General features: G+C 48.0%; 1 protein-coding gene across 1 annotated transcript; it reads left to right on the top strand.

Moving 5' to 3' along the window:
• On the top strand, positions 1-27,541 carry LOC130483913 (24-hydroxycholesterol 7-alpha-hydroxylase; the record flags this gene model as incomplete). The annotated part of the gene is made up of 13 exons (XM_056856822.1): positions 1-57; positions 398-829; positions 5,308-5,443; positions 8,718-8,892; positions 9,414-9,563; positions 10,254-10,347; positions 10,930-11,028; positions 11,811-11,901; positions 13,266-13,399; positions 14,982-15,077; positions 16,024-16,112; positions 18,265-18,352; positions 27,461-27,541. Coding segments are annotated over 13 exons (1,713 nt in total), but the record flags the coding sequence as incomplete, so codon positions are not given.

Raw genomic sequence — 27,541 nt, 5'->3', positions numbered from 1 at the left:
TTCAGCCCAGGTCAATGCATTGGAATATTAGTTGGAATATCAACTGTAATTCAGCAGTTTCTCTTTCCAATCTCCCTTTGAAATTCCTTTGTAAGAGAACTGCTCCTCTTAAATCTGCAACAGAATGTCCTGAGCCGTGGTTCCCGAAAGCTCACACCCGACCAGAAAATATTTTTGTGAGTCTTTCAGGTGCCACTGGACTCCTGCCCTTTTCCACCAGTAAAGATCGTTTTTACTAAGACAAACGACTTTGTCTCTTGTGTGTGTGTGTGTGTGTGCATGACTCATCCTTACTTTCAATAAGCCATAACCCACGAGCCTATCCCTCTGAATGGTCGCAGATGAATAAGTCAGTTCCAGAGCCTCAACAGCCTGGCTTGCAGGAGACCTTTTGCAGGGGGAGGGGGGGGGAGAAGAGCCCCAACCCCGCCGGACTGCCAGCCAGCCAGCCTGCCAGCCTGGAAGAGAGATCCTCCTCCTGGTCCTCCCAAGGGGCGAGGCTGCGGCTTGGCGGCCAGGCGAGGAGACGCCGGAGGAGGAGGAGGAGGAGGAGGCGGGGATCCCAGCGGGGTCTTGCAGGGGCAGCCGGTGCGGGGCCGGGAAGGCGCCTGGGGTCGGGGGTCGGATGGAAGGCAGCTGGGCCAGGATGGAGACCCCCGCCGCCGCCGCCCTCCTCCTGGCCGTGCTGCTGGGCTGCCTGGCGGCCAAGCTCCTTTGGTCCAGGAGGCGGGACGAGCCGCCCCGCATCCGCGGCTGGCTCCCCTGGGTCGGGGCGGCGCTGCAGTTCGGGCAGGCGCCCCTGGAGTTTATCGAGCAAGCCCGCATCAAGGTCAGAGCCGGGCGGTGGATTTGATAATGTTGGATAGGATGAGAACGGGTTAAAAATAATACCGGGATTAGCTCCGTTAGCAAAAGTTTATACAATTTATTTCTAGATGGACGAGGGAGAGGGGGGAGTCATTTTACTTTTAAATTAGTGATATTGTTTGTTTTTTTTATTTTTATTATTACTATTTAGTAATATACTATTTTTATTATTACTATTTATTATTACTATTTACTATTTTTATTATTACTATTTAGTATTGGATGCAGAGAGAGGAGTTAGGAGCTGGCTTTGCATTTCCAGGTGGTCGATCCAGTGTAGTGGTTTGGAGTGGAGGACTCTGATCTGGAGAACCGGGAGGAGTGATCTGGAGTGGAGGACTCTGATCTGGAGAACCGGGAGGAGTGATCTGGAGTGGAGGACTCTGATCTGGAGAACCGGGTTGGATTCCCCGCTCCTCCACATGAGCGGCGGAGGCTAATCTGGTGAACTGGGATTGTTTCCCCACTCCCACACATGAAGCCAGCCGGGTGCCACCCAGCTGCCTGAATATGTGATGAAGTAAAGCAGTAGGAAAAGACAGTCATGGAAAAGACAATTCACAGTGGGTAGCCGTGTTAGTCTGTTTGCAGTAGTCAAAAAGGGCAAGAGTCCAGTAGCACCTTAAAGACTAACAAAAATATTTTCTGGTAGGGTATGAGCTTTCGTGAGCCACAGCTCACTTCTTCAGAAGTATCTGAAGAAGTGAGCTGTGGCTCACAAAAGCTCATACCTTAAAGACTAACAAAAATATTTTCTGGTAGGGTATGAGCTTTTGTGAGCCACAGCTCACTTCTTCAGATACTTCAGATACTTCTGAAGAAGTGAGCTGTGGCTCACGAAAGCTCATACCCTACCAGAAAATATTTTTGTTAGTCTTTAAGGTGCTACTGGACTCTTGCCCTTTTTGACTATGGAAAAGACAGTCATGCTAGGAAAAGTTGAGGGCAGCAGGAGAAGAGGAAGACCCAACAAGAGATGGACTGACTCAATAGAGGAAGCCACAGCCCTCAATTTGCAAGATCTGAGCAAGGCTGTCAAAGATAGGACATTTTGAAGGACTTTCATTCATAGGGTCGCCAAGAATCGGAAGCGACTTGACGGCACCTAATACTCACTCAAAGCAGTAGCATGTATGTCTTACCAATTAATCTATTCCATAATGTATTATATGTTGGACATATCTGGTCCTGATATTTCTAGTATTTAGCAGAGTGCTCAAGGCTAATAAGCACAGCGGAATTGCACCTTTAGCAGCATCCCGCCTGTGTGCGCTCACAGGAACAAAAGAACAGCAGGCTTTTGTTCTAATCAAACTAAAAACTCAATTATTTTGGAAATACATCACTGATAGGAAAGGGCATAACAAGTCCACTAAGCTAATCTGACTTTCTAGGTATAAAAAGGTAACTGCCTTCCATCCCATTGTGTGTGTGTGTGTGGGGGGGGAGACCTGCACGCAGGAGCATGCGGTTCCTAGCTTCTAGTCTTGAAGGATGCAAAGGAGAGAAGAGAGAATGAGGGAAATCGAAAGTTCCTGAGAATATCAGTCTAAACATCAAACCACAGGGAGGGAAGGATAGTTTCAGATGACCCTTCTGTCCCTGTCCTGTCTAACTCACTGGTAAAAACCCCTCTGGATCTGATGTTAAGTGACACCGCAAAGGCTATCTATTCCAACATTATATTGCTCGGGCTTTGTGGGAATAGATTCCTGTCACTTAAGTTTACAGTCCTGTGGCTTGAACCCAGCAGCCAAAAGAAACAGCAGGCTTTCATTATAACTGGCAGGACCTTATAGCCGTTTATCTAAGGCTGCACTGAAACTTGACTATTAACCACCACTTATACGCCTGTTTCACGTGATATCTGAATGCAGGCGGTCTAACAGTGGCTTGTTCAGTGTCAATGTCAAAGAGAGCCAGCGTGGTGTAGGGGTTAAGAGCGGTGGTTTGGAGCAGTGGACTCTGATCTGGAGAACCAGGTTTGATTCCCTGCTCCTCCACATGATGGCAGCTGGGTGAACTTGGGCTAGTCACAGCTCTCTCAGCCCCACCTACCTCCCAGGGTGTCTGTTGTGGGGAGGGGAAGAGAAGGTAATAGTAAGCTGGTTTGATTCTTCCTTCAGTGGTAGAGAAAGTTGGCATATAAAAACCAGCTCCTCTTCTTCTCCTTCTTCAACAAATAGTCATGATTGCAATACACAAATGGGGAGTGGCCGATTACCATGTTATAAAAGCCCTGGTGTTCTGCCTTACCCCATCTTCTGTTCCCCTCCACACACCATCACAGTCACATGGCCGTTTATTTCCATGCTCAAAACCATAGCAGTGACTATACATCTGTCCTGCCATGCTTGTCTTTCCGGAGCATGTTCTATGTCCTCAGGTGACTTTTCTGTGCAGCAGAACCGGAATGCGCTGCAGAACTAGCCCAGGCAGAGAACACAGGGCAATCTGGGAGGCACTGAAGGCAATGGAATTTATTTCTAAATCCTACATAGGATGTTTTTGTAGCTCTTTCTGTCTGAGCACATCGCTCCTAGCCTTGCTCTGACGCGAGCTTCTGTTTGTCATTGTTGCACTGATCGCTTTTTAAAGTCACTGCTAAGAAATGGGAAACAAGCAGGCGGTTTAGTTTGCATTTAGCCTTACGTGTCTCAGTAGTATAAATGGCAGTGAATGTCGGTGTAGTTTTCCAGTTCTGGGAATTTACCATCTCTGTTATAATATGTGCAAGGGAATCTCGCTCTCTCGCTCTCAGAGTGACTTGATAGTTCCAATACATTTGTTCTTCCTAGTTTACACGGGCAGTGGTCATGAAGCCACAATTTCTAGGTACTGCTATTTGCCTCACTGTGACCTGACACTTTCCTGGGAGTAAGCCCTACTGAATAGACCGGAGTAGGTTTCTGAGTAGACCTGCTAACTATTGTTCTCCAAATGTACTCTATGCACGTTAATTTATTTTAAAAGATTCCCACTTTAAAAGCTGTAACATACGTGACACTGTGGTCCAATGAGACACGAACCGCATCCTCGTTTACATAGAAAAGAAAAAATATGTTTCTGAAGCACCTGAAAAGGTTGGGAAACCTGAATGTCATTGAATTTCAGAGGAAATTAGGTCATGAGCAGAGAAGTCTGCCATTTTGGCACGAGTGCTTCTATCCTGTTGGTTTCTTAGCAACTAGGAAAGTTGGAGCTCTGCTCCAGAGCATTTGTTCTAGGTTGCGTCATGGCATTACTCTTTGACCAAGCCATGAGAAGGGTTACTGCAGTTCACACTAGATTTCTAGGCAGTTCTGAAAGTTGCCCATTTATCCATCGAGAACAAAATAAGAATTCTAGAAGACAGATGAGTTCTCAAGGAAATACCTTCCAAGAAACACGTTTTCCAGTGTGATCGTTCTGAATGGTTAGTCTGCAGCGGCATAGTAAAATAGGAGTCCAGAGGCACTTTTTTAGAGATGGGCAAACTTACAGCGCAATTCAAAGTGTGGGGGGGGGGGGAAATTGACAGCAGCCAGGAGTGGCATAGCCGTGCTACTGCCACAGAGGCTTCCTGGCCACAAAATAAAAAAAATTACAAAGAAAAAAGCCAGAAATCCCTCATAGTGCTTAAATGGCGCCGTGCCACCAATTTTGGTGGCATAGCGATGCTGCAGCGCAAAGTGGCATTCCTGAGCTGAAAGGGGGATGCTGAACATCCTATCAAGCTTTCCCAAATGCCCATCAACATTTCTGAGTGTTCTAAAGGGATATTTGCAAAACGTGAGTCACTCTGAGCAGAGCATGAGAGGTTTGCCCATCATTAGCCCTAACATGGATGGTCCAGACTTGTCCAATCTCATCAGATCTTGGAAACTAAATGTCTCCAGCCCTGGTTAGTACTGGGATGGGAGACTACCAAGGAAGTCCAGGGTCCCTACGCAGAGGCAGCCAATGTCACATATTGCTGCCTTATACTGACTCAGACCCTTGGTCCATCAAAGTCAGTATTGTCTACTCAGACCGGCAGCGGCTCTCCAGGGTCTCAGGCAGAGGTCTTTCACATCACCTACTTGCCTAGTCCCTTTAACTGGAGATGCCGGGGATTGAACCTGGGACCGTCTGCATGCCAAGCAGATGTTGTACCACTGAGCCCTTCCCCACCACCTGTTTCTTGCCTTGAAAACCCTACTGGGTGGCTGTAAATTGACTGCGACTTGACTGCACTTTACACACACATAGTTTTAGGCTAGCGATAAAAAAAGTTTTGGCATAGCCCATCTCCACTGAGGAGGTTCACAGAGTTTATTGCCTGACCTGAAACAACATTACTGTCTCTGGACCTTCCTAGGGAAGTTGGACTGTGGTGCCGTTTCTGCTACAAGCTGTTAGCATAAAATTGCAGTTATAATAATCTATTTACCTTTTTAAAAAAATCTCTCTGTACTGCAGTATGGACCAGTATTCACAGTGTACATGCTCGGAAAACGATATACGTTTGTTACGGAGGAAGAAGGGTCTCGGGTGTTTTGCACTTCGAAAGATGCAGACTTTGAGCAAGCTGTACAACAGTCCGTCGAGCATGCAGGTAGGCAAAGAATGCTGAATTGCAGTGGAAAGAATTTGTGTGCTGCAGCATATCAATTTTGGGACTTGGGCTATGAAGACCTGTTTTTAAATCCTTGCTTGGTCACAAACCCTATTGGATAAGCTTGGAGTTGGACAAGTTACTACTTCGCAGCCTCACCGATCTCATGGTGACTGTGAAGGGGAGGATAGCCCCAGGTATACTGCCTTGACTTCCTTGGGGGGGCGGCGGCATCCAGATAAGGTTGCCAACCTCATGGTGTGGCCTGGAGTTCCTTTAGAATTAAAACTGATTTCCAGGTTACAGATCAGTTTCCCCTGGAGCAAATGGCAGCTTCTGAAGACAAGCATAGGGTTACCAGGTCCCTCTTTGCCACCAGTGGGTGGTTTTTGGGGTGGAGCCTGAGGAGGGCGGGGTTTGGGGAGGGGAGGGACTTCAATGCCATAGAGTCCAATTGCTAAAGCGTCCATTTTCTCCAGGTGAACTGATCTCTATCGGCTGGAGATCAGTTGTAATAGCGGGAGATCTCCAGCTGGTACCTGGAGGTTGGCAACCTTAGGGAGGCTCAATAGTACACCAAACAGTCTGGGGAGAAACTGAAGTCCCAGAGTGGATACAGAAGATGGTGCTCTAGGACTTCCATGCCTACAAGTGATGAAAGGTGGGAGAAAAAAAGCTGGGGAAAGTGACAATGAGGTGGGGAAAATGAAGTTTAAAATTTGAATTTTGGTGGGAGGAAGAGACCTCAAAAGGAGGGGGAATTGGAGGAACCAGCCTTTGATTGGGACGTGCGATCCCAGGATGTGACATCACATCTCCGCAGAGCTCCTTCCCCAGGCATCACCCCCAAATCTCCTGGAATTTCCCAAGGCAGAGTTGGCAATCCTAGGTATGGATTTGATAATAAGTAAATACCATTGACCTTTCAGTTCTCATGGTTAGACAAAATTTTAAATGCGTCCAGGCACAGATTTTTAATAGAAAGGCTGTAATCCTGAAGTGGGAGGTTGAAGCTCCTTAGGAGCCGGCGTGACTCCCTGCAGGCGTAGGTGCCACCTTATCATGGAATAAAGTGTCACCAAAACTCTGGAGCTCTCTCCCAAGGGAGATCATAGAATCACAGAGTTGGAAGGGACCACCAGGGTCATCTAGTTCAATCCCCTGCACAATGCAGGAAATTCACAACTACCACGCCACACACACACACCCAGTGACCCCTACTCCACGCCCAGAAGATGGCCAAGATGCCCTCCCTCTCATGAACTGCCTAAGGTCATAGGATCAGTATTGCTGACAGATGGCTATCTAGCCTCTGCTTAAAAACCTCCAGGGAAGGAGAGCCCACCACCTCTCGAGGAAGCCTGTTCCACTGAGGAACCGCTTTGACTGTTAGAAAATTCTTCCTAATGTCTAGACGGAAACACTTTTGATTTAATTTCAACCCGTTTTTCTGGTCCGACCTTCTGGGGCAGCAGAAAACAACTCGGCACCCTCCTCCATATGACAGCCCTTCAAGTACTTGAAGGCATTAGGGGGTCTCTGGTCAACTCTTAATGTTGGAGGTCTCCAATCGTGAACGGCAGCAGAAAGCAAACCTTGCTTTGGCCAAGGGCTGTCAGCCTCCAGGTGGGACCTCGGGATCCACCAGACTACAGCTTCTCCTCTTCAGGCTAAACACCCAGCTCCTTCAACCTTTCCTCATAGGACTTGGTCTCCCCTTACCATCTTTGTCACCTGATCCTTCTGTTGCCGTCTTCTGCCAGTGGGTGAAGGCCTTTTTTTTGGGTCCGTTTGGCATTCCCTCGATGATCCCTCCTTCCTAACCAATGTTTTAATGGCTGTTTTATGTTTTGTACGTATTTTAATTAAAATATATATTTTAAGGATGCGTGTTTTTTTGGGGGGGGGGTGATTTTAATAGTTTTAAAATGGGGTTTTTATCACATATGTTTTAAATCATTAGCTGCTTCGATGGGCCTTGTAAAGGCCGAACGGCGGGATACAAGTTTTGCAAATAAATGAATAGATGTTAAGTGTTTGAGAATGTTTTTAATAGCGGGTTAGTGTTTGCTAACGAATAGCGGTCACCAGGGGGCACTGTGACGGTTTGGTATTTGCATTGCACCACCTGTGCAGTTGTTGCAAGAAGGAAGGGCGCTGTGGAAAGCCAGGCCTGAGAAAACTGAGGGAGGGAGCTAAGAGGGATGTCAGGTTCATTATGGAATTGACGCATTATCTTTGTGCTCTCCACAAAGATAAATGTGAACAATGTCACGGCCAGCTGGCTGTTTCCACTGCATGCTCATGCATGCATGCTTTTTATCCACAGTCTGCCTCAGGCAGTTTTCAACAGGTGCGTTATAGACATCACCTCCAGCTGGCTGTTTCCGTTGCATGCTCTTGCATGCATGCTCCTGGTTTACCGTCTGCCTCAGGCAGTTTTCAACACATGCGGTATGAGCAGTTGCCACCTATCTTCGTGGGCAGCACTTCTGAGCCATTTCTCAGACACCCTACCTCCCACACACTGCAACTGCTTTTCATGGTCCAACTGCTTCCTCCATGCATGTGCTGTGCAGGCTGGATCGGGGGCATAGGGTTGCTAGATCCCGGGTGGGGAGCTCCTTAAGATTTGGGGGTGGAGCCTGGGGAGGACAGGGACCTCAGTGGGGTACAGTGCCATAGAGTCCACCCTCCAAAGCATCCATATTCTTCAGGGGAACTGATCTCTGTAGTCTGGAGATCAGCTGTAGTCTGGCGGATCCCCAGGTCCCACCTGGAGGCTGGCAGCCCTTGGCCAAAGCAAGGTTTGCTTTTTGCTGCCGTTCACGATTAGAGACCTCCAACATTAAGAGTTGACCAGAGACCCCCTAATGCCTTCAAGTACTTGAAGGGCTGTGATATAGAGGATGCTGCTGAGTTGTTTTCTGTTGCCCCAGAAGGTGGGACCAGAACCAACAAGCTAAAATTAAATCAAAAGAGTTTCCATTCTAGACATTAGGAAGAATTTTCTAACAGTTAGAGCAGTTCCTCAGTGGAACAGACTTGGACTAGATGGCCCTGGTGGTCCCTTCCAACTCTATGATTCTACCATATATTACAGCACAGGTCTGGGAAGAGGGGTGAAGTGTGTATTTATAATGGAAAGGATCACCCCTTTTCAAAACCAACACCACTTGGAATGTAGGCACATTTCCCACGAGTGCAAGTTTCTAGGTATTTTCCAGGACAATTTTTAAGCTGATCCTGATTAGATTTTGTTTGTTTGTTTAAGTTTCAGTTCCCAAAGAGATCTTTTATCAGAATAGGTTCAAAGTCTATATGATGATGAAGGGAAGGCTGTCGCCCTTGAACCTGCCCCAGCTGGTTGGGAGTATCTGTGCGGAAGTGCAAGAACACATGCAGGACTTAGGGGCGGAGGGAACCAAGAGTCTCCATGACCTGGTAAGGTAGGTGAATTTTACATCCCAGGAGGGAACGGTGCAGGCCTTAACGCTTTTAATTCAACTAAGGGGGTTACCGCACTTTGTATTCCCAGTGATGTAATAAGAGTTTGAAAATGTTATAAAAAACAATCGCTTTGATTGTGGGATCCTGCATGGCGGGGGAGGGTTGGGGTCACTGGCGATGTGGGGGGGAGGTAGTTGTTAATTTCCTGCATTGTGCAGGGGGTTGGACTAGATGATCCTGGTGGTCCCTTCCAACTCTATGATTCTATGAGCTGCCCTCTTCTGGCATTGGAAGATATGACTTTTGGAATTATTGAGGTGTTTCATAAAGCAGAACAGAAAGGGGGTGTTCTTGTAGAAGGTCCGCCACCAGGTTCACTCAAAAGTATACACTAGTCAAAATTGATCCATTAGAAACCTTGCTTTATATCTGTTGACTGAGACCAGCACGACAACGGACTGTAACCAAGCAGGTTCTCAAGTTACTTTTGACTCCAATGGTCATCTCTCTTTCATTGCAGGCATATCATGTTCCCAGCAGTCGCAAATACCCTGTTTGGAAAAGACGCCTTTCTGAAAACCAAAATTAATACCAAGGAGTTACAGGAGCACTTTCAGAACTATGACGATGATTTTGAATATGCCACCCAGCTGCCTGAATATCTGATGAGGTAAAGCAGTAGGATGTCTGTATTACTAGTTAATCTGTTCCATAATGTATTATATTGCTCTGGCTTTGTGGGGATAGATTCCTGTCACTTAGGTTTACAGTCCTGTGGCTTGAACCCACTAGCCACAAGAAACAGCAGGCTTTCATTATAACTGGCAGGATTTTATAGCCGTTTATCTAAGGCTGCACTGAAACGTGACTATTAACCACCACTTATACGCCTGTTTCACGTGATATCTGAATGCAGGCGGTCTAACAAGCAGTGTCTTGTTCAATGTCAAAGAGAGCCAGCGTGGTGTAGGGGTTAAGAGTGGTGGTTTGGAGCAGTGGACTCTGATCTGGAGAACCGGGTTTGATTCCCCGCTTCTCCACACAAGCGGCGGACGCTAATTTGGTGAATTGGATTTGTTTCCTCACTCCTACACTACTCAGACCGGCAGCGGCTTTCCAGGGTCTCAGGGCAGAGGTCTTTCACATCACCTACTTGCCCTGTCACTTTAACTGGAGATGCCAGGGATTGAACCTGTGACCATCTGCATGCCAAGCAGATGCTCTACCGCTCAGCCACGCCCCCTCCCATGATCATTCTGAGAAGCTCCAAAGCAATGCAAATCAAATGACTGTGCCATTACGCTTTCTGAACAGAGGCTGCCAAATATATTTCAACGGGGTTGTTTCGTCCCACTCGCAGGAAATGGTCTAAATCCAAGAAGTGGCTCCTTGAGGTGTTTGAAAAAGTGGTGTTCCATGCCGAGAGAATGAACCCCCCTGACAGCGATTCCAAGGTGATCCCTTCAGAAGGCTTTCTACCGCCATTATCATTTTTAGAGCACCAAATATCGTGCTGGGCTCTGTACAGCTTAAAAGCCAGCCCCCGCCAATGGGAGCGGCTTCCACAAATCTGCTTGCTAGTCAAACAGTTTAGGGTTAGGAATAAAACGTGACACTGGTCTCCCTGAGAGCCAGTGTGGTGTAGTGGTTAAGAGTGGTGGTTTGGAGCAGGGGCTCTGATCTGGAGAACCAGGCTTGATTCCGCACTCCTCCACATGAGCAGCAGATGCTAATCTGGAGAACCAGGTTGGTTTCCCTACTCCTCCACATGAAGCCTGCTGGGTGACCTTGGGCCAGTCACAGCTCTTTTCGAGCTCTCCCAGCCCCACCTGCCTCACAGGGTGTCTGTTGTGGGGAGGGGAAGGGAAGGTGATTGTAAGCCGCTTTGATGCTTCCTTAAGGGGTAGAGAAAGTCGGCATATAAAAAACAACTCTTCTACTTCTTGTGTGCCCACAGCACTTTCTTTGGCAAATCCCTAAGTATGTGTCGTTCCACCCCCAATCAACCCACCTTTTATTGGTTGTTCTCCTAACAGACGCTTATGCATCATGTCCTGGACACCTTAACGGTAAAACGCTTTGGTCCTCATTATGGTCTCTTACTCCTGTGGGCAGCTCAAGCGAACGCAGTTCCTGTAAGTATGTGGCTGGGGAATATGTTTCCTTCCGTTGGTCCACTGAGCGAAACGTCCGAAAAGAAGGGCTGGTAAATTCATGACCGGCGCCTGCTGAGGTGCGGGTGCTTGGGGACAGAAGGGAATCTGGGGGAGGGGGCCAGTGGTCCCAGCTGATGACGTGGGGCAGAGCTAGACATTCAGGGAACATCAGCACCTTGGACAGCAAATGGGTAGTGGGAGCTGCATGCTAGCCTTGGGTTATCCAGGACAAGCATACTTCGGAGATATTGCAGGCTCGCTTCCAGACTGCTGCAATAAAGCGAATATCATAATAAACCGAGTCACGCAAAACAATTTGGTTTCCCAGTGCATATAAAAGTTATGTCTACACTATACCGTTGCCTGTTAAGTGTGCAATAGCATCATGTCTAAAAAAACAACAATGTACTGTAATAATAATGAAAAAGTTTGAAATATTGCGAGAATTACCAAAATGTGACACTGAAAGGGATTTCCATCCTAATGGAAATGACTGCCATTGGAGTGGGGAGAGAAAATGAACTTCCTTTGCACTAAGAGAGCTACTCAGGGTAGAACTTTGCAACTGGAGTATGAGTTTGAATGTACCGAACAGCATCCAAGAATCAGGCAGTTTTAGGTCCCACTGATTTCAGTGAAAGAGGACTAAGCATTTATTTTACGCTCTGTTGATATCACTGGGACCTAAAAGTGCTTACTTTTAACTTAATCATGTTCATAGTATTTAATTTGTAACATTTCGCCCTCTGGACTTTCTTCAGGTTTCTTTTTGGACACTTGCATTTATCCTGTCTCATCCATCTGTTTACAACAATGTCATGCAGGAAGTAGAATCTGTTTTGGGGAAAGCAGGTAAATATGCTCCAGTACTGTGCTGTGCTATTGGCTTGGTTCAGACATCATGCGAAACCATGGTTAGTTTGTGAAATTACAGTTAGTGTCAACTGCGGTTAGGTGGTGAAGCCTGAATTCAACTTACAGGCGATCGCTCAAACCCTAGTTTACCTTGACCAATGCTGGTCCTGTCATCTTTGCTGTGATTAGGTGTCAACGTCATATGAGATTGTGCAAGGACAGTGCCAGACTGAGTCCAGATTAACCAACCCAGATTAATCCATGACATCCTCATTTGTGTATCACACGAAACCGTCGTTAGGGCTAACTATGGGTAATGTACCCACTTTTGATTGGCACAGCTTAACTTTCACACAGTGCAGATCCTTGTGCTGTGGTGGCAGCTGCTGCCAAAGCAACATTTTTTAAAATCTGCACAGCAAAAGCCCTACTTGGCCCTGCCCACTTCCTAAAAACACTTGGCAGGCACCAAAAAAGGTATTAGTGGGTAGCATGGTGCCCATGGGCACCAAGCTAGGGACCCCTGTTTTAATGGGCTGCTTGAAAAGGACGACCAGGAGGACAGTGGCAGAGCTAATCAATGTGTCAGCTGCTGAATGGCATGGGGTCACTTACAAACTGACATTTGAAGCATTGCATGGAAAATGAAGTTTGCATGTGTGGGGAAATATGTATTAGATATAATCTGAGAAGGCGAGATGCTGATAGATTAGCTCAGGGAAAAAAACCTGTACCAACTTTCTTCAGCTCCTGCTTCACCTTAGGATGAAATATGTTACATTCAAGGATGAATCTCCAGACACATCATCACAAAAATCAATGCAGGGGGGAGGTAGTTGTGAATTTCCTGCATTGTGCAGGGGGTTGGACTTGATGACCCTGGACGTGGGGTTGGACTTGGACCCTTGATGAGCCTTGGTCCCTTCCAACTCTATGATTCTATGAAAATGGGTTGGGAACTGGCCATGATACCATGCCTGGTGCCAGATCTGGTTTATGAGCAGACTTGCCCCTGTGTTTCAAAGTATTTCAACTGGTCTCTTTCTAAATCATGCCCATTTGCTGAATCGGCTGTTGGGATTTTGATGGATAGTGGGTGAGAGATAAAAATCTGAATAGTGGGTGAGAGATAAAAAGTGTGCACAAGGTGTAATCAATATTGCATTATCAGTTTTGACATTTCTGATTTCTTCCCAACATTGTTGCAATAAATGAGGTTTGGGTTCCTTCCACCAGCCCCTCCAGAATGAGGCAGGAGTACTGATCGCCCTTCCTCGGCTGCAGAAAGCTGACAGCCAAACGATATGGTACCGCTATGCTAAAATTCCCGAATTGGAATAACCTTGATACAACTTCTGCAGGTAAAGAAAAAGTGGAGGTGTCGAACAAGGACCTCAAAAAGCTCCAGTTTATCAAGTGGTGCGTTCTGGAAAGCGTGCGCTTGAGAGCCCCCGGCGTCATCACCAAGAAAGCCATGAACCCAATAAGACTTCAAGTGAGATTTTGTTTGTGAATGCCTCTCACGATGAACTTCAGTCCTCCAGCTTGCCTGTTTGGCAAGGAGGAAATTGTTAACCTTAAAGGAAGCACATACCTTTTATCTGTTGAGCTTCAGTGAAGGACGCCGGTTAGCACAGTTCACTTCCTTATTGAAGGAGGGGAGGGAAACAAAAGCTGAAGCTATTTGCGTGCCTGAGCAAAGTCCGAGTGAAGTGGTTGCAATTCCCATTCCTCCAGAGAAAGGATTTTAGAGATAAGACATCTTTTCTAATATCTTCCTAACCTCCAAGAGCTGGCAAAAAATATTCACCGTGCACTTTATTGGGCTTTTTATTATGTTTTGGTGGTGGTGGAAAGTGCCATCAAGTCGCAATTGACTCATGGCAACCCCTGTAGGGTTTTCAAGGCAAGAGATATTTAGAGGTGGTTGGCCATTGCCTGCTTCTGCGTAGCGACCTTGGACTTCCTTGGGGGGGGGGTCTTCCATCCAAGTACACTAACCAGGGCCAACCCTGCTTAACTTCTGAGATCTGACAAGATCAGGCTAGCCTGGGCCACCCAGGACAGGGCAAGAGAAGAACAGAGGTGGTTTCCATTGCCTGCCCCTGCGTAGCAATCCTGGACTTCCTTGGTGGTCTCCCATCCAAGTACTAAGCAGGGCCGACCCTGCTTAGCTTCTGAGATCTGGTGAGATCAGGCTAGCATGGGGCATCCAGGACAGGATGAGATGAACGGAGGCAGTTCTCATTCCTGCCTCTGTGTAGAAACCCTGGACTTCCTTGGTGGTCTCCCATCCAAGAACTAATCAGAGGTGACCCTGCTTAGCTTCTGAGATCTGACAAGATCAGGCTAGCCTGGGCCACCCAGGACAGGGCAAGAGATGAACAGAGGTGGTTTGCCATTGCCTGCCTGTGCATAGCGACCCTGGACTTCCTTGGTGGTCTCCCATCCAAGTTCTAACAAGAGCTGACCCTGCTTAGCTTCTGAGATGTGACAAGATCGGGCTAGCCCGGGCCATCCAGGGCAGGAATTTTATTATGCTTTAGATGCTACAAAATCCAGTTAAAATATAGCCAGCGTGGTGTAGCGGTTAGAGTGTCAGACTAGGATCCAGGAGACTCAAATTCCCACTCTTCCATGGGAGCTCATTAGGTAACCTTGGCCCGGTCACTCTCTCAGAATAACCTACCTAACAGGGTGGTTGTTATGATTTAAAGGGTGGAGGAAAGAACAATGTTATAGGCTGGTTTGAGTTCCCATTTGGGGAGAAAAGTGAGGTACAAATAAGTACCGGTAAATACATAAATAATGTTGAATTTCTGCGCAAGGACAAAGCAGAACTCTGTGTGTGCATCTCTTGAGTGATGAGCGCATTGATGGGATTTTCCACAAGGCCCTGTGGTGCCATCCTAACGAGCGTTACACCTTCTAATCCGCTTGACTTCAGCTGACTTGGAAGGGTGGTGACTCTGCTCAGGTTTGCGCTGCCAGTGACCCAAAATCGTTTGGTTGAGATTGACATGGGAATTTTGTCTTTAATGTGCCTGATACCCCCTTTCTCCTTCTCTTCCTCCTAGAACTTTGTCATCCCTGCTGGTGACATGCTGATGCTGTCTCCGTACTGGAGCCATAGGAACCCAAAATATTTTCCCGAGCCTGAAGTTTTTAAACCAGTAAGTTATCACATTGGAGCCCATTTGCTTTGCTCTTTTCTCCTGAATTGGTGGTGGCATATTCATTATTTCAATTGCTATTTCTATTATTTCCATTTCTATCCCGCCCTCCCCGGCCGGAGCCAGCCTCAGGGCTGGTAACAACCATTAAATTAACATAAAAGGTAAAGGTCCCCTGTGCAAGCACCGGGTCATTCCTGACCCATGGGGTCACGTCACATCCCAACGTTTACTAGGCAGACTTTGTTTACGGGGTGGTTTGCCAGTGCCTTCCCCAGTCATCTTCCCTTTACCCCCAGCAAGCTGGGTACTCATTTTATTGACCTCGGATGGATGGAAGGCTGAGTCAACCTTGAGCCGGCTACCTGAAACCAACTTCCGTTGGGATCGAACTCAGGTCGTGAGCAGAGCTTGGACTGCAGTACTGCAGCTTACCACTCTGCGCCACAGGGCTCCTTAAATTAACATATTCCAAAATAAATATCCATAAAAACTTAGATGTTGCCTTTCTGTTTTCCCCAGAGGGGAGTCAACTAGTTGCATGCTAATACGCCGGAAATGTTCGGCAGCGCAAATTTCTCCTTGCGAGCTCTGAAGGTTGAAAATGTTACCTGTTTTCTTTAATTGTAAGCTGAGAGTTCTTAGGTGAGCCCGACATCCACTTTTCTTTGTGTCACGGCCAGGGGGGTTCTGAAAGAAACCAGCAAGGGACGCTGAAGAACACCAGAAGCGAAGCTTTGCCTGCGGAGGTGGTTTAAGAGCCTTCGCCTCATCCCCCAACCCTACAGTTCATTCTTTATAAAAGCCTAAATGATACTGACCGGGGGAGCTTCTTACCCAAGGATCAAGCTGTATGAGGCCATTTTTAGTTCGGAAGGGAGGGGGGTAAAACATGAAGCTTATTTATACAAAGCTGAGTTTGGAAACAAAAGTGTTCTTCCCACAGGACCGTTGGAAAGAAGCAAATTTAGAGAAGAATGCTTTCTTGGAAGGCTTCGTGGCATTTGGAGGAGGGTCACATCAATGTCCAGGAAGGTCAGTGAAACAGCTGTAAGAAAGGACTGGCGAGCAAAAAAAGATTGACAATTTGTCTTTTTATGAGTGGCCTAATAACCTCCCCTCAGCCATTTGCCGGCATATCTTGAGAGGAAAGTTAAGAGGCAGTGCTGGGTATCTTGTGGTCACGTCCCGTGTAATGCTGCCAACATGTTCACTATTGGTCGCTTCCGTCTTCCCAGTTGGAATATTTGTCAATATTCTGTGACACTCAGCAAGGGGCTGGAGGAAAGTTTGCCTGCACCGCGCACCAGGTGCCTGATAATGCTTTTCCTCATTCCCGGGGGAGACACACATTTCATTCTCTTAATGTGGGTATATTATTTTGACAATGAGGCCTATGAGAGAGGGCTGAGCATTTTATTTCCTATATGAATGCATGGTTACAACATTTATACTGCACTGAAACAGAAAAAGATATAATGCTACCTTATCCGGACTGCTTGGGACCAGAAGTGGTCTGTATTTCAGTTCTTTCTATATTTGGGAATATTTGGGAATTTTTGCATATACATAATGAGATATCTTGGGGATGAGACCCAAAACTAAACACGGAAATCATTTATGTTTTATATATACTTTATACACATAGCCTGAATGTAATTTTAATAATTTTGTGTACATTGAACCATCAATGGCACGGCTGAGGGGCCTGTGAGTAATGCCTGCATGCCGGCTCAAAAGGTCTGGTTTTCGGATCAGTCCGGATATCGGATGTCTGGATAAGGGATACTCAACCTGTATACTTCAAGGTAGACTAGAGTCCTGCCAAACGAATGAACTGTTAGTTTTCTCTAATGGAAAGTTTTTGCTTATTGCCAAATATAGTGGGTGCATTTAAAAAGTGTAAATAAGAGGTTAAACATTCCTTGTATGTTTTTTTTAATAATACAGCAGTCATTTCTGTATCTGAATTGCTAACTTTCTTCCCCAAGGGCCAACCCATCTCTTTTCATACATCCACAATTTGTTCATCCAGATAATTTTGATTACTCTCATATAGCTGGTTCCTATGAATGGCCTCACCAGGTGGATCAGAAAACCCACTCAGTGTGTCTATGTTTGCTTTTGTGAGGGTTTTTTGTTATTATTGTTTGTTTGGGTGGTGGTTTTCTGTTTGAAAAATGAATTTAAAAAATTGGCGGCGGGGGGGGGGAGAAAACCCACACCGTGGGGCCGCACAGGGCTAGACTAGATGTCTCTGCAAACCTGGGGAAACCCCAGAATTTGTAGGAAAAGGTGAACAGTCGAACCAAAAATATTTGGGTCGACCCCTGTGAAAAATTAGCTAGCAATGTCTGTATTTCTTTGTGCAGTCGTCATGCAAAAACCCAACCAATATTTTGGGTCGCTTTGCAACTCAATACGCAGTGCAAAAAGATAAGGCAGGCAGGGATCACAGAAGACAGGGGGAAGAGATGATGGGTGGATGGAGGGAAGAAAGGAAGATGGGTGGGATGGGCAAGGGGAGATGGTTGATTTGGCAGGTGAATGACAGGCAGGGTCTTCGGTGACGTTCTAGGTGTGAACGCTCATCCTGCTTGCTTGCAGCCAAAAGCCATTCCCGATCAGCTCCCTGGAGGGATCCTCAGTGGGGATTTGGGGCTGAAATCATAGCCCCAGGCCCCTGGCGAGCAGCCAATAGCACGGTGCCAAGGGCTACAAAGGTACATAGGGTTGCCAGGTCCCTCTTTGCTTTTGGGGTGGAGTCTGACAAGGGCGGGTTTGGGGAGGGGAGGGACTTCAATGCCATAGAGTCCAATTGCCACAGCGACCATTTTCTCCAAGTGAACTGCTCTCTATTGGCTGGAAATCAGTTGTAATAGCGGGAGATCTCCAGCTGGTACCTGGAGGTTGGCAACCCTAAAGGTACAGGAAAATGGGACTTCCCTTTCTCTTCAAATTGTAACAGGTTCCACATTGGTATTGCAGGTAACCACCCATTTTGGAAATGAAATCAAGTATGTGTAAAGTAGTTGTAAATAAACTTGATGGGTTGGGTCTTCGGGGGACTTTCTACCCACAGAAGGGCACCTTTGGGACCAACCCCATAGTTTGGAGCCATCATGTATAATTAGTTAAGTGCTTAAAAAAAACCTGGAGAGAAATGACGGTTCTGTCTTTCTTTTAGGTGGTTTGCTATAGCAGAGATTCAAGTCCTTGTGGTTTTGTTCCTTTATAAATACGAATGCAACCTTATGGACCCAGTACCAAAGGAGGTAACATTCTCATACTGAGAACCCTTTTTCATTACATAATGTTTAGTATATGTCACTCCAGTTTTTGATGCTTGCTATATTTCTGAACAGTTCTAAGTTGAACATGGAAGGCCTTTTCTTACTTGTTTTTTTATTTTTGGTGAAATAACTGGCGAGGGAACACCCATGAAAAAACCTTACTTTAGAACCCAATCTGATCATTCTTAAAGATGTTTGCATTCTGCTCTGTAGCCTGTAGGAGGGAAGGCGGCTTGGTACAGCCCGCTCTCCTCAGATCTCGGCTTGGTGTAGCTGTTGAAATCCCCTAAAACTATCAATCAATGGCACTTACTAGCAATATAGACGGGCACTAAACCAGTTGGGTGCCACTGTGGTATAGTGGTTAGAGTGTTGGATGAGGATCTGGGAGACTCAGGTTCTAATCCCCACTTGGCCATGGAAACTCGCTTGGTGACTTCAGGCCAGTCAGACACTCCCTGCCTAACCTACCCCACAGGGTTGTTGTGAGGATAAAATGGAGGAGAGGAGAATGATGGAAGCTACTTTGGGTCCCCATTGGGGGATAAAAGCAGGGTATAAATGAAGTAAATAAATAAATAGAAACTCGTACCTCTCCTTGGTATCCAGTAAAGGGTAAATATAATAAAAATTGGCGGTTATTTGCGCTGGCAACCTACAGAAGGAGAAAGGCACCCTAGCCTGTCTTCCAGTTGGGGTTGATGAAGGACCATATGAGGTAGAGCAACATTAGCAGAAACTGAGGTAGAGCAAGATTAGCAGTTACAGTATCATCAAGCCAGGTTTTCAGTCACACAAACCAGATCTATACTTTTTTCATCCACAACTATACTGTGGATAATACAGATCTTACTCTTCACAGATGTATTGTACACCATCGAGGTCAAAATGGAGTTCTCTTCATTCATGTCTCTAAGGATGGGCTAGAGGTTCTACTGTGTCAGGCTGTTATCTCAGTTTCTATGTTGCCTCTGTTCCTTTGCTGAACCGTCCAGACCTCAAGGACAGCTCCACATACCAAAGCCTGGGAAAGTGTGCTCTGTTTAGGCTTTGGTGATGCTTTGTAATCTCCCACCGTTTTCAAGCCTTATATTGCCAACTAGCTAGCAAGACACTCATAGCTGTCATTTTATCTTCTGTGCACTGTATTGCCTATTTGACCAGTAAAAGCCATCTGCTTGGATTCTAAATGTCTCTGTGGTGATTTCTGGTTCTTTGGGTCAAGAGCTCACATTATGACAGCTATCTCCTTCATCACCCTTTTCATCAGTCAGGCTGGAGCCCAGGAGGGTTCGCCTGCCACTCGGATGGGAGCTAAGACAAAGCTCTCCGAGTGAGTTTACCGTGCCTGGAGCCCCGTGTGGCTTGCCTGCCGCTCGGATGGGAGCTACGACAGAGCTCTCCGAGTGAGCCCGGTCCCGGTGGATCTGTTCCCCGGAGCAGGAGCTCTGGAAGGGTCTCCTCCTTGATACCTTCCTTTGGGGACGCCCTAGACTACGTTCATCGGGCAGAAGTGGAACGTAGCCGCCTGACTGGACTTGTAAGGGCGTAGCGTGGAGGCCAGCGCCCGCCACGACCTCCTAGTGTCAGATTGTCTAGTGGAGGATGCTCAACTGGCCCGGTTGTGCGGAGCCGGGTTAAAAGTACTGGCAAAACGGATGGTTGCACTCCTCCACGGAATGACCTCGACCACCGCTTCAATGGCCGGGATTGCTAAGCTGTCAACCCCCGTCTTTGGCGTCAACGCAGCGACCTTAGCGGTTCAGGTCCTGCCGCAACTGGATCTTCCGGATCAAGCCGGCTCTATGTCGGCATGGGAGCAGGAAGCTCTGCCACTAGTGACCACGACCCTGACCACCAAACTTGAAACGGATCAAGTTTTAGCGGATCGTAAGGGAACCAAAGAGGACTTGCACTATGAGGAAACTCTCTGGACTGCAAACTTCCGAATCAGCCAGCCCCGTCGCTTAGGTGATGCTGGCAAGGATATGTTTTTGCTCCGACAGAACAATCGGGAACACATAGACCGGGTGGCCCACTTGCAGGGTCAAATGCACGTTTTGCTTCACGACAACGACTGCTTGCAGCAGATACAAGCCGACCCGGATGGCTCGGCCCCAGCTCCACAACCAGGGTCTCCTGATCAGGCTCAACCGCAGCAACCTGCGGCACCTCTGGGCGGAACGCCCATGTTGCCAGTAACTCTAGCAGTGCCTGTGGCGCCAAGGGACCCCAGAGCTCCCGTCCTGCCACCCCCAGGAAGTCCAGGGGTCCCGTTGCTTGGATCTACACCAGCACCTGTACTACCCCCAGTTCCATGGAGACCACCCAAACTGAAGATCTCTTTTGCCGGCTCGGCAGAGATACTACCTTGTCAGCGACCCAAGGTGAGGGGAGACCAAAAGCCTCCCCCCGAAGTCTCCGTTCCCTGCCCGCAGAGATCAGCACGGCCCCCTCGAGATCGCGAATCCCGATTCCAAAGGGGAGCTTGCCTCGTTTGCGGCGCGATGAACCACTTTGTTTCAGCATGTCCTCAACGCCTGGAACTCCCTCGACCGAATGCATTGCCCCGAGCTCGGGGACGACCTCAACGCAGAGGCACCGCGGCCACCCGCAGTACAGCACCGGGACGGCCCACACCCTCTGCACTTCCTACTTCTGCAGACCCCTCCGGGTCCTGGATTACAAGTGCCCCATTGGGGGACAATTCTCCGTCTTCGGACAGGGATCCTCCCTGGGATACCCTAGCATTAACCCTGGACTCGCTTCCTGACCTCTCGCAAAACTGGGGAAGGTCTCAACGCGGAGGCGCCGCGGCCGTCCGCAGTACAGCACCGGGTTGGTCCACACCCTCTGCACTTTCTACTTCTGCAGACCCCTCCGGGTCCTGGATTACAAGTGCCCCAGTGGGGGACAATTCTTCGTCTTCGGACAAGGATCTTTCCTGGGATACCCCAGCGTTAACCCTGGACTCGCTTCCTGACCTCTCACAAAACCGGGGAAGGTCTCAACGCGGAGGCGCTGCGACTGCCCGCAGTACAACGCCAGGTCGGTTCACACCCTCTGCACTTCTGTTCAGAGACTCTCCCGATCTTCCTGTTTCTACAGACCCCTCCGGGTCTCGGATTATAAGTGCCCCAGTGGGGGACAATTCTCCATCTTCGGACAGGGATCATCTCCAGGATATCCCAGTGCTAAACCTGGACTCGCCTCTTGACCTGTCTAATAACCGGTCACAGTCTGCGGTGAATGGAACGTCCCCGCAGACCCCCGCAGTTTCTCCTGTAAAACCTACGAAACCGACGAAGGTGAAAGAAGTAGAAAGTACGGTGTATGTGGACGCAGTGTTACAACACTATAAAGGGGGTCCCCAACTGCCTGTCAAGGCACTTATTGACTCCGGTTGCGCTCGCACTCTCATCAATGAAGCCACATTTGCAGCACTCAAAGTCAAGTCCGAGGCTTTACCAGCCCCCGTCCATTTTGCCCAAATGGATGGGAGCCATTTCAAAGGGGGCCCAGTTGATCATCGCACTATAGGGGTGGCGATGGGAATTGGCTCCCACTGGGAGCAAATAGACTTTACCATAGCCCCTATCCGATTTGAAGTGGTCCTGGGAATTAACTGGATTAAAGGTCATAGTCCCAGTATAAACTGGGACACGAACACGATCTCCTTTGCCAACCCCAAATGCGACCAGCACCGACAGCAAGTTGCGGTGCTGTCTCCACCCGCTTCGGCATTAATCTCCGAAGTCCCATCACCGCCATCCCTCCCTGATGTATACCAGGACTTTGCTGATGTCTTCAACATTAAAGAATGTGATGCCTTACCCCCCCACCGGGCCACTGACTGTGCAATTGAAGTGGTAAAGGACTGCACACTAACCAAGAGTAAAATTTACCCTATGAGCGCTTCTGAGCGCACTGTACTACGAGACTTTTTGGACAAAAACCTTGCCAGAGGGTTCATTCGCCCATCGAATGCCCCAAACTCAGCCCCTGCATTTTTCGTCCGAAAAAAGGAGGGCGACCTTCGCCTTTGCATTGACTTCAGAAAACTCAATGCAGTTACTCAAGCCAACGCCTATCCTATACCACTAATATCAGATATTTTGGGGCAGTTGCAGGAGGGTCGTATATTCTCCAAGTTGGACTTAGTAGAAGCCTACTACCGGGTCCGCATCCGCGAAGGAGACGAGCCCCTCACTGCCTTCTCTAGCTGTTTTGGAATGTTTGAATTCCTCGTGATGCCTTTCGGGTTGAAAGGGGCCCCGGGGGTCTTCATGCAACTCATCAACGAAATCCTCCACGATTTGCTGTATGGTGGTTTATTTGGATGACATTCTTATTTATTCAAAAACCATGGATGAGCATGTAGTTCTGGTCCGAGAAGTTCTGCAGCGCCTGCGCAATCACCAACTCTTTGCAAAGTTGGCTAAATGCGAATTTCATCAGAGCAAAATAACGTTCTTAGGATACATAATCGCCCACCATGGCCTTAGCATGGACCCTACCAAGGTCCAATCCGTTCTCGATTGGACCCCTCCTACCAACCGCAAACAAGTGCAACAGTTTCTAGGTTTTGCTAATTTCTATCGCGGGTTCATCCCTAACTTCGCCCAAGTGGCGCTACCCATTACCGACCTGCTGAAAACCAAGGGTAAAGAAAACTCGGCTACTTTACCCTCCGCTAAAATACTGTGGACTGATCAATGCCAAACCGCTTTTGTAGCCCTCAAACGCCTCTTCACTTCGGAACCCGTGCTACGGCACCCAGACCCGAATCGAATGTTCATTGTGCAAGTCGATGCCTCCGACGTGGCTATGGGAGGGGCTCTTCTTCAAAAAGGACCGGATGGTCTCCTTCACCCTTGCGCTTACTTCTCGAAGAAGTTTGCACACTCCCAATTAAACTGGCCCATTTGGGAGAAAGAGGCATCGGCCGTTCACCATGCCCTTACTCTATGGCGACAATTCCTGGAGGGGTCTAAAGTCCCCTTTGAAGTTTGGACCGATCACAAAAATCTAGCTGCCCTCACGGGGTCCCATAAATTGTCCGCAAAACAGCAGCGTTGGGCAGAATTCTTTGCTCAGTTTCGTTTCGTCCTGAAGCATGTCCCTGGGAAACAAAACGTTCTCGCAGATGCTCTCTCCCGGTTACCTCAATACCCGGCGAAACTCGATCGGCCAACAAACTCTTTATTTACACCCGCACAAAGAGAAGCCCTGCCTGTACTAGCTGTACAAACTCGATCCCAGACGCTGCCGCAACGGAAGCACGCAATAACCGGAGCGCAAGCTCCTCCAGCCCTACCGGCTGCCCAGCCGCCTCCGCAACCGAAACTCATGATGGCCAGCGCTCCCGCTCCTCCAGCTCCACCGGCCGCCCTGCCGCCTGCAGTCTGCACACCACCGCAAGTAAGCGCTTCCCCCTCGTCAACCCCCATGACTGCTCCTGATGCCACTATGACCAAGGGGGGGGGGTCCCCATCTCCGAATCCTTCTTAAAGTCCCTTCGGGAACAATGCCTTATGGAACGCTCAGATCAAACCCTGCCTCCTGGTGTAATCGAACAAGGAGGCTCTTGGTACAAAGACTCAAAATTGTATGTGCCCAAAGCGCTCCGAAAAGACGTTTTACACTTGGCTCATGGAGTAAAGACAGCTGGACACTTTGGGTTCCTGAAAACCCTTCACCTGTTGCGCAGACAATTTTGGTGGGGGGGAATGCGTTCTGACATTGACTCTTTTATTCGCAGCTGTCCTGTTTGCGCCACAGTGAAACGTTCTCAAGGCAAGCCCCCAGGCCTACTGCAACCACTTGAAATACCCAACAGACCCTGGGAAGTGATTGCTATGGATTTTATGACGGATCTCCCTCTCAGCGGGGGAAAAACTGTATTATGGGTTATCACTGACTTATTTTCTAAGCAAATACATTTGGTTCCATGTGCGGGGATCCCCTCCGCTCAGAAGTTGGCCCGCCTCTTCGTGTCACATGTCTTTAGACTACATTCGTTTCCGCGCAAAATAATCTGCGACCGCGGAAGTAGTTTCGTTGCTAAGTTTTGGAAAGCTTTTCTCAAATTGGTGGGGGTGGAACAGGGGTTGTCTAGTGCATACCATCCCCAAACGGATGGTCAAACCGAACGTGTCAATGCTGTACTTGAATGTTATTTGCGCTGTTATGTCAACTACCACCAAGATGACTGGGTAGAACTGTTGCCTTTTGCAGAATATGCTTACAATAATGCTGTACATCAGTCCACAGGCTTCAGCCCGTTTTATGCGGTGTATGGACAGGACTTCGGTCCTATCACCCCGATAGAAGGTTTGGAGGGGGAGGGGGATGCTGACATTGCCTCTTGGGCACACACCCTCCGTACCACATGGCCCTGGCTGGTTAGCAACCTTGACCGAGCCAAGCGCAAATACAAGGCGCAGGCCGACAAGCATCGTTCCCCCGGGGGGGACCCGCAAGTGGGTAACCTGGTATACCTTTCCACCAAGAACCTGCGTTCCACCCGTCCGTGCCATAAGCTCAATGCTAAGTACATTGGCCCATTTCCCATCATTCACATCATAAATCCTGTCACGGTGGAACTGTCTCTCCCCAAAACCCTGAGGTGTGTGCACCCCGTTTTCCATATCAGCCTTCTAAAGCCCCATGTTGCTTCCCCGCAATGGCACCCGGAGCCGCCTCCTAAACAGCCCATAATGGTGGGGGGGGGGGAAGAACATTTCGAAGTCTCTAAAATCCTGGATTCCCGCATACACCATGGAGTCTTGCAATACTTGGTCCGCTGGAAACACTTCCCCCCTGCCTATGACGAATGGGTTCGCGCACGGGATGTCGCCGCCCCCAAACTCGTCAACGCCTTTCACATTGCCTACCCAGACAGACCAGCCCCCTTGCAGAATGGGAGGAGGTCTTAAGGGGAGCAGGATGTCAGGCTGTTATCTCAGTTTCTATGTTGCCTCTGTTCCTTTGCTGAACCGTCCAGACCTCAAGGACAGCTCCACATACCAAAGCCTGGGAAAGTGTGCTCTGTTTAGGCTTTGGTGATGCTTTGTAATCTCCCACCGTTTTCAAGCCTTATATTGCCAACTAGCTAGCAAGACACTCATAGCTGTCATTTTATCTTCTGTGCACTGTATTGCCTATTTGACCAGTAAAAGCCATCTGCTTGGATTCTAAATGTCTCTGTGGTGATTTCTGGTTCTTTGGGTCAAGAGCTCACATACTGGCCAGAAAAACAGGCCCTCCATCTATAAAACTGAGCAAATTATCCCCACAGCCGTCACCCATTCCCATTTCAAGTAAGGCCCTTCCATCATGCTAGGCTCCATATCTCTGTGCCAGAGTGACAACACCTTCTTGAATTGCCCTTCAGGGTCACAGAGGAGAGATAACCCGGCACTGCCCAATCCTAAGCTGGAGATCATCATCTCCTATGTATGGGGTGGGTGGTGGGTCTAATATCCCTCTCACTTGTTCGGCAGGCAGGTCTGTGGCTCATTAGCGGAATGTCTGCATTGCATACAGAAGGTCCCAGGTTCAATCCCCGGCATCCCCAGTGAAAAGGAGAAGGGGCAGGTGATATGAAAGGGCACATGGAGAGACACGGCATGGGCATATGAGGGCGAGATGGTTCACACCAATAGAAGGAGGGACTAGACAAATTGATGGTGGAGTGGCCTATCAGTGGTGGTTGGCTGTGATGGCTGCATGGAACCTCAGAGTTCAGAGGCCATCTGCAACTCCATGCCAGTCTCTAAGGAGCGGTCTTCTTCATGCCTAGCTTATGGGGCATCCGTTTCCTCACTGTGGGAGACAGGATGCTGGATGGGACGGACCTTTTCTCTCATATAGCACATTCCAGCACACTTTTCCTTCCACAAGTCTTGTATTGTCGAAAGCATCAGTGACTTGTGAATGAATATGTCGTGTCGTCACACCCTTAACATAAGAACATAAGAAAGGCCATGCTGGATCTGACCAAGGCCCATCAAGTCACAGTGGGCAACCAGGTGCCTCTAGGAAGCCCACAAACTCTAGGAAGCCCACAAGCAAGACGACTGCAGCAGCTTCTGGTTTGTGTTCCACAGCACCTCATATAATAGCAATGCTCCTCTGCTACTGGAGAGGATAGGTATGCATCATGACTAGTATTCATTTTGACTAGTAGCCATGGATAGCTCTCTGCTCCATGAACATGTCCACTCCCTTCTTAAAGCCTTCCAAGTTGGCAGCCATCAACACATCCTGGGGCAGAGAGTTCCACAATTTAACGTAGAAAAGACTGTCAATACCCAGTTTTTGTGTCAGTTGACGTAGGCTGTCCGCTGGGTAAGAAAAGAGTAACATATTGGTAACTCGAGGGTGATCAGTTATGACAAAATGTTGGCAACCTTTCTGCTTCATATCGTGAAATTGAAACAACTGAAAATGATGATAAAGATTTGTTTTATTGTAAGAATCTGTGACAGTTTTATCAAATGTAAAGTAGGTTTGAACCCTATCCTGGAAGAACTTTCTTCCCAAGGAGATTCGTTTGTCAACTTGAGTTGTTGTTGTCCACCAGTGGGTGAAGACTTTTTTGTTCCGTCTGGCATTCCCTCAATGATCCCTCCTTCCTAACCAATGTTTTAATTGCTGTTTTTATATTTTGTGTATATTTTAATGGTTTTAATGATGTCTGTGTTTGGGGGGGTGAATTTTAATGTTGGTTTAAAATGTGGCCTTATCACATATGTTTTAAATTGTTAGCCCCCTTGGTGATAGGGTTGCCAACTTCCAGGTACTAGCTGGAGATCTCCTGCTATTACAGCTGATCTCCAGCCGATAGAGAAAATGGCCACTTTGGCAATTGGTCTCTATGGCATTGAAGTCCCTCCCCTCCCCAAACCCCATCCTCCTCAGGCCCTGCCCAAAAACCTCCCACTGGAGGCGAAGAGGGACCTGGCAACCCTACTTGGTGGACTTTGTAAGGGCAGAAAGGCAGGATAAAATTTTGTAAATAAGTAATAAAATATTTAGGCAGATAACCTGATGGATGTACTTAAAGGTGCTTTTGTGTTTTTGCAGAGCCCTCTCCACTTAACAGGGACTCAGCAGCCTGAAGGACCCTGCAGAATTCGGTATAAAAGGAGAACATAGAAATCATCA

The sequence above is a fragment of the Euleptes europaea genome, chromosome 10 (assembly GCF_029931775.1).
Source record: "Euleptes europaea isolate rEulEur1 chromosome 10, rEulEur1.hap1, whole genome shotgun sequence".
Taxonomy (NCBI): Eukaryota; Metazoa; Chordata; class Lepidosauria; order Squamata; family Sphaerodactylidae; genus Euleptes; species Euleptes europaea.
This window is presented reverse-complemented; position numbering and strand designations above follow the sequence as displayed.